This window comes from Eumetopias jubatus, unplaced genomic scaffold (genome assembly GCF_037043125.1).
Source record: "Eumetopias jubatus isolate StellerSeaLion01/CBP00866 unplaced genomic scaffold, mEumJub1_p1.0 scaffold_6, whole genome shotgun sequence".
Lineage (NCBI taxonomy): Eukaryota > Metazoa > Chordata > Mammalia > Carnivora > Otariidae > Eumetopias > Eumetopias jubatus.
This window is the reverse complement of record NW_028274812.1, coordinates 33,247,228-33,260,800: the sequence shown is the minus strand read 5'-3', so window position 1 is coordinate 33,260,800 and position 13,573 is coordinate 33,247,228. Positions and strand designations below refer to the sequence as shown.

Below are 13,573 nucleotides of genomic sequence, written 5' to 3'. Positions count from 1 at the left end.
CTTGAGACTCCTGTACAGACCATGCTTCCCTCCACTGTTGCAGGTGCCCTAGAAGTCAAGACGATCAGGCCCTCTTCAGTGGGGATGCTATAATCTAAAGGTCTAAATGAAAATGAGATACATGTGCATACAAAAAGAAAAGAATAACCAGCATCTAAAAAGTCATGATAGAATCTTTAATGACAATGAACAGATGGAAACAAATCTAATCTCCCAAACCAAATAAAGTGAAAGTATTTAGTTCACACACTGTAGTCATCTTCCTTGAATACTTGCAAGTTCATCAATAGCTACGGTTTCCCACAACATACTTCCCCAAGTAGTCCTTAGACACTGATTTCCGGTGTAGAGCTGCAGAACTACAGATAAGCAGCATCAGCACATCACCCTCTAAGGTCAATGCTGGAACGGGAAACACGAGAGCACTCAAACCACGTGATGGCTGTCCTCTGCGCTCTGCTCCTGAAGAGGAAGTAACAGCAGGTCTGATGTGTATCAGACTCATACTAATGATACTAAGCAAGCAACCAGAGAACCAAAATGGGAAGAAGCACTGGATAAAAGAGAATCAACCAAAATAGGAAATACAACTTAAAACATGTGCATTGTTAGAAGAGCTACTATGATACTGAGGAATTATGGCTTATGGTCAGATATAAAGTCACACTGCCTAGAATTCTAGTGAAACACTGGTACCTGAAATCTGCTGTGGGATCACATCACTGAAGGCTACTCCCATTTCGTTTTTCCTTTGTACTTAAAAGGAGAAAAAAGTTTACTCAACACATACATGCTACACACTAATTTCAAATTTATCATTCCCAAAAGTTCATTTTTAATGATATTTTAAGTAATTATTTAACTGAAAAGACAACGGTACATTAATATAATCATAAAAATAAAGATTCCTATGCTTTTACAACCAATTTAAGTCTCAGTGAATTTAACTTTCGTTAATTGCAAACTCTGCTGTGTTTAACTTTGCATTCTTTCTCAACTCTGCTCCAAGCAACCCAACAACTTCACTCCCCATGAGTAGCAAAGTCATAGAAGAGGGAATAGTCATACAGATAAGAATGTTATTTTGTACCATTCCAAAATGAGATCCGACATCTAATAAATGAGTACTAAACAGATGGGAAAAAAGGGGGCAGGCACAGTGATTAATATCAGACTTTACTAAGTCAACTGTGTCTATCAAACACTTAAATATTCCTAGAAAGAGTAACAATAAACTAAGAAAAATACCAGACAAATCAAAATTAGATGGCAGAATATGGCCACATATCAGTTATCATATAAAATAGCTAGCCTAAACTCACCAGTTAAAAGACTAAACTCTCAGGGCGCCTGGGTGGCTCAGTCAGTTAAGCTTCTGATTTGGGTTCAGGTCCTGGGATTGAGCCGTGCATAGGGTTCCCTGCTCAGCGGGGAACCTGCTTCTCTCTCTCCCTCCATTGCTCCCCCTGCTTGTGCTCTCTCTCTCTCTCAAATAAATTCTTAAAAAAAAAAAAAAAAACACTAAATTCTCAAAGGGAATTAAAAAAACATGTTTCCTCAAAATACAAGGGCACAATGTCTAAAACCAAAGAAATTGAAAAAGTCCAGGCAAATCCTAACCAAAATAAAGCCAGAGCAGTGATACTGATGTCAAAATAAATTTTAAGGTACTATATGATGGTAAAAAGGGAAAAAATCTGTCCATGTAGGCATCTAATAATCTAGCCTCAAATTTTATAAAGCATAATCTTACAGAAATATGAAGAGAAATTATCAAACCAATAATTATAGGGTGAGATCTCAACACACCTCTCATATTAGTTGATAAACTAAGCAGTTAAACAATTAATTGAGATAAACAACACGAGCCACATAATTAATAAGACTGATCAAGAGGACAGATCTGAACACCAGGCCAAACTGTAATAAAACAGGAAATCTGAAAAGATTCTTCCCACAAGACATACACACATATATTCACACACACACATACTTCAGAAATCTAAAAACACACTTAGAAAAACTTTAGTGATCAAAAATGACATTAAGGAGGTCACATGATGAAATAAGCACTGGGTATTATATAAGACTGATGAATCACTGAACTCTACCTCTGAAACTAATAATACATTATAGGTTAATTAATTGAATTTAAATTTTTAAAAAATAAATAAAAGAAAAAAAAGACCCATAACGGGATGTAAAAATATTAAGAATTGAGTGGCAATGAAAAGCCCTATGTTCAAAATTTGTGCTTTCAACATGAGATACTTGGAGGGAAGACTAGAGCCAAGCACTTGTATATTTAATATTCAACTCAAGAAATTAGAAAAACAACAGAGTAATCCCAAAGAAAAAATAAAGAGCAAAAGGGAAAAAAATTCTACAAAGTAGAAAAGAAAATACAGAAACAATAAACCCAAGTTGTTTCTTTGAAAAAAAAATTAAAATGGTAAATCTATAAGAAGAATGGATGGGGGGAGGCAAATAAGACTAGAAATAAAAAAATGGAATAAAAATTGAATGCACAAGATGACAATGCTTTGAAAAACTTCATGCCAGGAGATTTATCAAATTAGATGAAATGGATAGTTACGAGCAAAAATTTGAATTACTAAAACTGACTCAAGAAAAAACAGTCAGTATAAGGAAATTGAATCAGTGATTTAAAATAAACAACAACAACAACAAAAAACCTACTCTCCAACTCTCCTCTTTCCACCAGGCCAAGATAGTTTTAAAGGCAAGTTCTACCAGATCTCCAAAGAACAGATAATCCCTCATTTATCCAAATTTTCCAGGGAATATTAAAAGGGATGCAACTTTATGAGGCTTATAACATAGGTCATGAAATCTCATAAAGTGGATAGAAGAAAATTAAAGGTAAGATATGCAAAAACCCTAGATTAAAAAATACAAAATGAATGCCAAATCATCACGAATAAGTAGAGACAATGTGGAAAAATTCACCTTGGTGGTTATTCACTGGAATTTAAATTGGCCCAACCACTTTGGGGATCACTTTGCAGTGTCGGGGAAATCTGAGGAAGTAAAACTGCATCCTATCAACGTCCAGATCCCACTATGAAGTGTCTACCCTGAAGAAACTGCTGCACAAGTGAACAAGACAAGGTGTACGATTATGTTCACTGAAGCACTGACTGTTACACTACATAAAGAAATGGAGCCTCCGGAGAGGAATGGAGAAACTGGTTTAGTCATTCACAGTAAGCTAGACAGCAGCTAAACAAAGTAGATTTGCACGCTGTAAAAAGGGACATACAGAGCAAGAGAGGAGGGATGCGAAGGAGACTTTAGCCAAGTCTTGAAGGTTTTAGTTCTTTAAAAAAAAAAAAAAAAATCTGAAACACATGGCAAAATGGGAACATCTGATTAAAATTTTTATGGTGAATATACAACTGTCAATTATTTTCTAGATTTTTGTAGTTTTTACATACATTGTGACTTTAAAAGACCACAAAAATATATTTAAACCATAAAGCACACTGGTGAATCTTGAGGTTTGGTGATACAAAGAGATTCAGAGATAACAGGGACCTTCTGAATTATCTAAGCAATCTTATATTCTATAGATAAAGTTGGCTTCTGGCTCAAGGTCAAGTTACCATCAAGCTGGTTCTCATATTCAGACACCCTAACTTCTAGGATAGGTAGGAGAAACACGGGACATGTGGTCAAAGGTAACTGAGTCAAGTTCAGACCAGCATTCCATTGTTTTCCTTGCTGTCCCCCCAACCCCAAACACACAGTGTCAGTCGGTCTCCCCCACCGCCCCTCCTGGTCTCTCTCAGAGCTTTAAGGATTTTTAATCCTCTTTCTCCACTCCTGTTCTTAAAATAACTGAAATATCAGAATAACTGTAACTAAAACGAGTAAAATAGATAAAGGCAAGGACTAGGAGTCATTCATCTTAGCACCCTCCAACCTTGTACTCTAATGCATGTTTAAATATATAATAAACTACTGTTCAACTAGATAGGTCTATTTCACCAAGCTGAATGAATGCTTTCATTGTAAAGTATAACTTCTAATTTTAATAAGCAAGAATGCAAGGAATGAGGAAAAAGTAATTTTAATATTTAAATAGATGAGAAGACCCCCCCTTCCCCCCAAAAAAGATTATTTAGAGACCATATTTTAAGTGAACAAAAGAGGTCCCTCTCACATGTAGCAAATGAAAACAGGGTAGTTTGGTGGTCAGGTTCATGACGTCCGGAGTCAAACTGCCAAGGTCTGGAATTCTGGCTCACCCACTAGCTAGCTGGGAAAGTCTGGGCAAGTTACGTAAACTCTCTAAGCCTCACATTGCCCACTGTAACAATGGGAATACCCACAATCATACCTAAATACCTACCTCATACAGAGTCTCACAAGTGTTATGTGAAATCATCCATCCGAAGCAGCTGACACAGTTCTTCAGTGAACATCAACTATTAGCATATGTTCTTGTAAATAAAGTAACTTAGCTATGAAAAGCAACAAGCCCTTCTGACTGACAAAATTATAAGGCACAAGATGCTTTAAAAAATTATATTGGTTTTGGTCACATCCACACTAATGAATTATATGCCTTGTAAACCATGAGTGTTTTTTAATTAAATAAAACTAAAAAAATGAGCTTGATTTTAAGTCGGTAGCTGACTCAGGATAAAAAAAAAAAAACACTTAGGTAGGGTTAAAGTGCTGAAATTAGCATGGCTCTTGGAATAATTAACCAAGCACTACTGGTTCTCCTCAAGTGAATTCCATACAGACAAGGGTAATAGTCCAACTGTTTAATGCCCATTCAGAACAAACACCTGCCAATCCACACAATGCGGGCAAACTAGCCAAACCCCCCCTTCCCCACCACCCACCCCGGAGGGTCAGGAAATACTGTCTGTAATAGAAATGACCCACTTCCAGGTTTTCTTGTTTTTTAAAGCAAAACTGACAGGCTAGCTTATAGGAACACAACAATATACACAACTGTGCCACCCCACCAGGGAGGGCAGCCTCAACTTCCGCTCGCATTCTATGCATCAGGACTGCTCTCCAGCGGCGCCCTGTCTCACCTCCAGGTCACAGCTGTACTCGGTGCCATCTAGGAGCATCACTTTGCACTGGACCGTTTTGGTCTTCTTGCTGGCTTTCTGGAAGGCCTTCTCTGCCTTTAGCTCATTGGTCTGCACTTCCTTGGTCTCCCTCTTTGCTGCTTCTTCTGACGTGTCTTCCTTCATTTCCTTCGCCTTCTCTTCTCTCTCCTTACTTACCCTTTCAGTGGGCTGTTAACGGAAAAAAGGAAGTTCATACTAAAGCTAACCAATCTGCAGAAGACCAAGTATTCAAAGGAAAATCTTTAAGAATCGCGATTGTTACAAACACTGTCAGCCTAAGATTTTTAAAGACTTCAAGATTTTGCCGAAAAGGGTATTTCCCCATATTGCCCTTCCCCAATCCACCGCCCATTTTCTCATTTTGCCAATTTGGTAATTTCAGCATCACATGAGTAAAAGAAACTACGTCCTGGCAACTAAAATTTAAATATCATTTCAAATAATAAAATTTCCAATTATAATTTCACACCATGGCAAAACCTAGGCTTCATTAAGAAACCAAAATGTTCACACGTACAAATCTACTTCTTCCTACTCACTGAACACTTACATCAAATCAAAGATATAAAAATCCATACTATTTAAAAAAGAGAGGTGGTAGGATTCGGAGAGTATCTGTTTAACCTTAAAAGGAAGAGACATGAATTTATTTTTATGGTTTGCATAGTTAATTTCTTGGCCTTATTATTTTGACAAAGATTTAAAAAGGGAGTAACGAGAAGGCTGTGGCAGACTACCCCAGGCCCCATATTCCAGACACAGTAAGCCAGAGTAGTATCTGAATACAAGAAATCTGGACAGGATTCCAAAGAAACAACTCCTTTTTGGTACGTGGTTCAAACACCAAGCTTTCATTTCCAGACAATTCCTTCTCAAACATACCTGTGCCTCAGGACGGATCACGGAGGGCTTCTCTTCCTTGACATCAACTTTCATCTCTGGCTCTTTTCTCTGAGCGGTTTCTTCGGCATCGCCCTTGGCCTGCCTTTCTCCTTCAGGAAGAGATTGCTCTTGATCTAAAATCTCTTCCACAACAGCTTGACTGGGCTCTTTTTTATCTCCTCCGTCTTTAGCCGCTACTAAGGTATAGGACTTCTGTTTCTTAAGCCACGGGGGTATGAATCGAGAAATGCCCCTGCTCTCAGATGGATCCTTCTCTCTCTTCTGGCGGCGTGGACTACTTTGGCTTTCAGCTGTAGGAGATGACTGGGAACCTTTTTCCTCCTCTGGATCGGAGGACTGATTCTGCTGATTTTCTGCTACTTCTTTAGGTTTCTCCTTGGTGGCATCTGCTCCTAATGGCTCAGATTCCTTCCTCACTTCAGATGCGGAGCCTACTTCAGTGGTCATGGTTACAGCTTATGCTGTAAACAAAACAAAACAAAAAAATCACAAAATGTTATCTTACAAACTCTCTCAGTTTTAGTTTGGAGGTAAGGAACAGGGGATGAGGAAGGGTAGGATGGGAAAGGGCAGAGACATGATGGGGAGAAAATGTGTAGAGAAGGAAAGCTCATAAGCACAAGACAAAATGGAGATTGCTACTCTCAGAGTTCTCCATCAGAATCAAAGAACCAGAAGTGGCATCACAATAAAACTAACTGATTCTGTACTGGTAGAGCTTAAAACCGTTAACAGCTTAAAGTGATTACATTTATTACGTTTCATCTAGCCATAAGTAATTTTCCCCGCAAAACTCCCATTTTTTTTAAGGAAAGTTACTTTTCTCTCTACTTAGGATCCTTTATTCTATAATACAAAAAGTTAATTGATAATGTTAGAAAGTATGGAGACACATTTCACTGCAATTTCACATAGGGAAATCAAATTCTACAAAAATCTGAGGTATTAAAAAAAAGGTCAGGCATTATAAAGATGAATTCTAAATGTGGAGTGCTTAACAGTGAGAAAATTAGATCTGGGGGAGAAAAGGTTTTTGTTTTTTTTTCTTTTCAATTTAAATCCCATTTACCATATACCAACATTATTTCAATGCAGCAGTTAGTCTTCTTAGACCACTCAAACTATAATCAAAAATCTAACCCTCCATCCCACTCAACCTAAAACATGGTTTTCCTTGTAGATGTGATTTTAAGGTAAGTACCTCAGGGTCCCTAATCTGAACCAAATGAAGACATTTATAGGGGTAGGGAAAAAGTGCATCTAATAAGTGATCCTATCACAACTAATGAAAAAAAACTGAAATTAAATCTGAAAATAGGGGCACCTGGGTGGCCCAGTCGGTTAAGCAGCCGACTCTTGACTTCGGCTCAGGTCACGATCTCAGGGTTCTGGGATTGAGCCCCACAGTGGGCTCTGTGCTCAGTGGGGAGTCTGCTTGAGGATTCTCTCTCTCCCTCTGCCCCTCCCCCCGCCCATACTTTAAAATAAATCTTTAAAAAATAAATAAATCTGAAAGTAAATGGTTGTCTCAATTTCGCATAAGCAAAGAGGTACTTTTTAAAGTATAGCTCCCCCAATGACATTAAAAAAAAAGAGAGACAAGGGCGCCTGGGTGGCTCAGTTGGTTAAGCGACTGCCTTCGGCTCGGGTCATGATCCTGGAGTCCCGGGATCGAGTCCTGCATCGGGCTCCCTGCTCAGCAGGGAGTCTGCTTCTCCCTCTGACCCTCTTCCCTCTCGTGCTCTCTCTCATTCTCTCTCTCTCTCAAATAAATAAATAAAATCTTTAAAAAAAAAAAAAGAGAGACAAGAACAGCAGAGAGAGTACAATCTCTCTTCTCTTGACAATGATAAAAGGCCTGGCACCCTGGCCAGTAGCAAATTTTCCAGCTATCTTCAAAAGTGGTACAAATCTTGAATAGTTCACAACATAACATACACTTGTTCTTTTTTAAACCTTTATCGAGATATAATTCACAAACCATAAACTTCACCCATTTAAATTGCATAGTTAATGGTTTTGAGTGTACTCACAAGATTATGCAACCATCACCACTAATTCTAGAACATTTTCATCATCCCCAAAAGAAACTTTGTAATCCATTAATAGTTATTCTCCATTCTCCCCTCCACCAGCTCCTGGCAATTACTTTCAATCCATATGGATTTGCCTATTCTAGACATTTCAAATAGATGGAATTATGCAACATTTGGCATTTTCACTGAGCATAATGCTTTCGAGGTTCATCCATGTTGTAGCATGTATCAGTATTAAACTTGTTAAAACATTCTTCACCATCTTTTGCAAATCATGTATCTGATGAAAGTCTAGTATTTAGAATATATCAAGAACTCCTATAACTCATCAAAAGACAAAAAAAAATTTTTATGGGCAAAGAATTTTGAGTAGACATTTCTCCAAAAAAAATATACAAATGTCCAATAAACACTTGAAACAACGCTCATCATCATCAGTCATTAGGAAGATATGAACCCAAACCACCATGAGATGCCACTTTATATACACTAAAGGAAGACTATCATCAAAGAGACAGACAGTGGGCGCCTGGGTGGCTCAGATGGTTAAGTGTCCACCTTCAGCTCAGGTCATGATCCCAGCATCCTGGGATCAAGCAGGGAGCCTGCTTCTCCCTCTGCCTCTCTCTGTCTCTTATGAATAAATAAATAAAATCTTAAAAAAAAAGAGAGAGAGAGACAGTAACAAGTACTGATGAGGATGGGGAAAATGTAGAAGTCTCAACCTTGATGGCAAGAATGTAAGGTGGTAGAGCCACTCTGGAAAAGTTTCTCAAATAGTTAGCATAGGACCTAGCAATTTCACTCCTACGTATACACCCAAGAGAAATGAAAACATATGTTCCCAGCAAAACTTGCAAACAAATGTTCATTACAGCTTTATTCATACTAGTCAAAAAATAGAAACAACCCCAATTCCTACCAACTGATGAATGCATAAACAAAACGGTTGTGTCCATATTAAGTGTGTGTCCATAATATTAAGTCGTAAAAAGGACTGAAGTACAATATATGCTGCCACACACAAACCTTGAAGATATTATTCTAAGTGAAAAAATACAAAAGGTCTGGGATGCCTGGGTGGCTCAGTCGGTTAAGTGGCTGCCTTTGGCTCAGGTCATGATCCCAGGGTCCTGGGATCGAGTCCCACATCAGGATCATTGCTCAACAGGGAGCCTGCTTCTCCCTCTGTCTGCTGCTCCCCCTGCTAATGCTCGCGCTCTATGACAAATAAAATCTTTAAAAAAAAATACAAAAGGTGACATGCTGAATGATTCCACTCATATGAAATTTCCAGAATAAGCAAATCCACAGAGACAAAGTAGATTAGTGGTTGCAAAGGGCTGGAAGATGGAGAGAATAGGGAGCAACTGCTAATAGGTACAGGGTTTCCTTTGGGGGTGATGAAAGTGTTCTGGAATTAGACAGTGGTAATGGTTGTACAACCCTGTGAATACACTGAAAACCACTGAATTATAAACTTTAAAAGGGTGAGAATTCAATAATAAAAAATAACTTAAAATGCTATTCACAGGGCGCCTGGGTGGCTCAGCGGGTTTTAAGCATCCGACTCTTGATTTCAGCTCAGGTCATGATCTCAGGGTGGTGAGATGGAGCCCCATCAGGCTCTGTGCTCAGTGGGGAGTCTGCTTATCCCCCTCTCTTTGCTCCTCCCCCTGCTCATGCTTGCACTCTCTAAGTCTTTAAAAAAATGTTATTCATTTCCAATATGTGAGCATGAAAACATTCAGTCAGCCTGCCTATATTTAATGGGCCCCTACAACGTGCCAGATACTGGGCACATGAATAAAAGACTGCCTTTGAGAAGCTAAAGGTGGTGGACAGGTGTAAGTCGAGAGCACATTGCTTAAAAGGCGCAAGACAGATACTTAACCCAGATTCAGAGAAGAGGTAAGCCTTTCTGCAAAAGTGGATATCTGAGTTGCTTTAAAATGAGGAGCCTTCAGTCAACAGAGTCAGGATAGGAGGCATGTGCCAAGCACAGGGAAGTGTAACAACATGAGAATATTCCTCCCACAGGAAACCACAAGTACTGCACAATAATCCACTGTACGAGTGAAGTGGGAGCTTGCTATGGGGACAGGAAGAAAGAAGGAAGGTGAATTAGCAATGACAAAGAGGCAGAAGCCAGGACATAAAAGGTTTTGTGTATCATGCTAAGAAAGGTCTTGAGGTTGATTTAAAGCAATAAAAAGTCATACAAGCATTTTACAGAGAGAGGAGTAATGTAATCAGACCCACATTTTGGCTAGCCCAACCTGGCTGGAAAGTACAGGATGAGAGAAGAGCCTGAAAGAGAAAGACATCCAGAAGGCTGTCCCAATAACCCACACATGAGAAGATGATGGTCTGCACTTTGGCCGGAGCAGCGAGGTGAAGGAGAAGAAATGAATCCAGTGGTAAAGAGGTAGACGACATGACATGGAGCCCACAATGAATGTAGCAAGTCAAAGACAGGAAAGGACTCAGGTCATGGAGGAAAAGTCTCAGGTCACGGGAGACTGTGGTGATGGCCGAACCACCCACTGGAATAAGGAACACAAGCAAAAAAAGGGTCTGACGGAGACAAAGTTAGTTTTGAATTGACTGCGACTGACCAGTTTCTCAAGTTGACCACCTGACACATGGGTCTTGAACAGAGACCAGATATGCACGAGAGATGCAAATTTGCGAGGTGCCATCACATGGGGACAGCTAAAAGCAGCAATGATACGGACACTGCCTAGAGAAGAAGGGTAGTTTGAGTTTAGAGGGGCCTGAGAAGAACTTTATCCCCACCCAACATTTCAGCGTCAGGCAGAAAAGGCATGAGGGAGAGGAGGAATATACAGTGAGACCAGGAGCTGAGTGCAAATGATGTCCCTGAGGGCAATGCTACAAAGGAGGAATCGTTAGGTAACTAGAACATTTACGGGCCAATCTTACTTCTCATTCTTAGGCATTTATTTTTAATTCTATCCATCTTTGAATATTTGCACATATCAGTTCACTATCTCTATAAAGTATAAAAGTATTAAGTGTAGGTCTGTTAGGAACATGTTTAACTTCTATTGTGTCGACATCAGATCACCAAACGTGAACACTGTATTTTGTCAAACTGGGAAGTAAACCCCATAAATAAAGCTGGGGGGACTACATAAGTTTCGGCCTGTTATATTGTGGAAAAATTTTATCATCAATATTCCTGAAGATCAAAAACTGGCGATTTGAGCAATATTAAACTATATGTTTTATGTAGTTTTTGTAGAAAATATTATTTCAACATAAACTAAAATGTGCAAAATATTAAGGCATCCCCTTCATTTAGGAAGACAAGAGGCATAATTTGTTAAATCATTATAAAGCTAATATTACTGAGCTTTCTTCTCCAAAGATTTGAAATGAAAATTCAGGTAAATAGAATGAAGTTATTATTCATAAGCCTAAGTTATTTTTTACCCTCAATTTATTTAAAATTTATTAATTTTAATGAGAGAACCAGTCGTTCTCTTTATCAGCTTGATTTTGTTGTTGTTTAAAGTCCACATATAAGAGAGATCTTAAGGGGTCTTTCTCTGACATTTCACTTAGCATAATGCTCTCCAGGTCCATCCATGCCATTGTAAATGGCAAGATTCCATTCTTGTTTATGAATGAGTAATACTCGCGTGTGTGTGTGTGTGTGTGTGTGTGTGTGTGTGTGTGTGTGTGTGTGAGACAATTTCTTTACCCATTCATCCATCAATGGAAACTTAGGTTGTTTCCACATGTTGGCTATTGTAAATAATGCTACAGTGAATGTGGGGTGCATATACCTTTTTGAGTTAGCGTACTTTCATTTTCTTTTGATAAATACCCAGAAAAGGAATTGCTGGATCATACGGTAGTTAATTTTCTGAGGAACCTCCATACTGTTTTCTCTAGAGGCTGTATCACCATTAGGTATTTAAAATTCAAAACCATGTATTCCAGTAAGACCTTTACATGAGTTCTTCAACTGGTCCCATATTGCACAGAAGGTCTTTTGCCTTCCCATTTTCCATGTACCACTTAAGTGGAGATTATTTACATTAATCATGAAATGACCAAAGTTGATTTTTAGTATATACTCTCTAATTACATTTTGAGAGTTGAACCAGTGCCCTGGTAAAAATTAAAATAAAAATGTCCCACCCTTGTCCAAGCTAACCAAGATAACTGGTAGCTCTCTAATTACTCTGGCTATGAGAAATAATCTGGAGACCAATCAAGTAAAGTTGACTTTTGGTCAAAATATTTTAGAAGCAATGAAATATAAAACTAAAGTTTCCACTATTATGTTAGAAGCATTAATATTTGTATTTTAATCTTAAGAGCTATCACTTACTGGGTCAGACATCATACACATTAATTTCTGCTCTTCAAAGCATCCTACAGGGGAGGAATTATCCCCATTTTGTACGTAATAAACAGAGAGTAAAAGTTAAGCGACTTGTCCAAGGCCACTGAATGGAAGTCCACACAGCCGTGTACACGTGTTTTCACCTGTATTTCATAATGTTGGAATAACTGAATCAACCAGGGCTCTCGGCACAGTCCTCAAAGAAAATCCGTACCAGTTTGTGAAAATGACTACAGATTATGAATCTACTGTGATTCACTATAATTAGGGCTGGCCCTCCCCCAACAAGAAATTTACACATGAGTTCCCATCACAAAGAAAAATCATGTCTGAATGTTACTACTTGGCCATTCACAACCGAGCTGACGGGCAGACATTAAAGACGAGGTGCTAACACAGAGACGAGGAGCGCAGATACCAACCACACCTTTATGCCTCACAAAGCAGTCTTCCTCAATCACTACTGTATTCACATTTTTAAGTTGTAGAACCTCAGAGCTGATCAGTGGCATCCATCCAAATACAAGCTACAAGATAAAAAAGCAGGAGGGAGGTGGGTGGGAGATGGGTACATGCGTGAAAGATATTAAAGAGGGCACTTGCTGTGATGAGCACTTGGTGTTGTATGCAAGTGGTGAATCACTGAATTCTACTCCCGAAACCAGTACTGCACCGTATGTTAACCGCACCCTAAATAAAATTTTTTTTAAAGATTTTATTTATTTATTCATGAGAGACAGAGAGAGAGAGAGAGAGGCAGAGGAAGAAGCAGGCTCCCAAGGAGCAGGGGAGCCCGATGCGGGACTCGATCCCAGGACCCTGGGATCATGACCTGAGCTGAAGGCAGACGCTTAACCATCTGAGCCACCCAGGCGCCCCCTAAATAAAATTTTTTTTAAAAAACAAGATAAACAATAGAACTGGCTAATTGTATAAAACTGTATTTTGTAAATACTCAAAAATAAGGGTGGATATAATTATATGTAAATAAGTACATTCTTAAAATAGTTTCAAGAGATCAACAAAGCTCAAACCTAAACACTACCTTCTTTGTTGACATCATGGTTTCTTGAACAAATTACCACCATCAAGAAAACATGATTATAGCACATCCATTCACCGTAATTATCATGCCG

At 38.7% G+C, this 13,573-nt stretch overlaps 1 protein-coding gene across 5 annotated transcripts in view; it reads right to left on the bottom strand.

Annotated features, from left to right (window-relative positions):
• The window catches only part of EPB41L2 (erythrocyte membrane protein band 4.1 like 2), a 205,508-nt gene that overhangs the window by 101,774 nt on the left and 90,161 nt on the right, over positions 1–13,573 (bottom strand). For all 5 annotated transcript variants that reach the window (XM_028125387.2, XM_028125384.2, XM_028125385.2 and 2 more), the window contains exons 2-3: positions 6,000–6,481; positions 5,076–5,285 (exon numbers count right to left, since the gene is read on the bottom strand). In XM_028125387.2, the coding sequence (XP_027981188.2) occupies positions 5,076–5,285; positions 6,000–6,467 (678 nt within the window). In that variant the 5' untranslated portion in view covers positions 6,468–6,481. The remainder of the gene's footprint in view (positions 1–5,075; positions 5,286–5,999; positions 6,482–13,573) is intronic.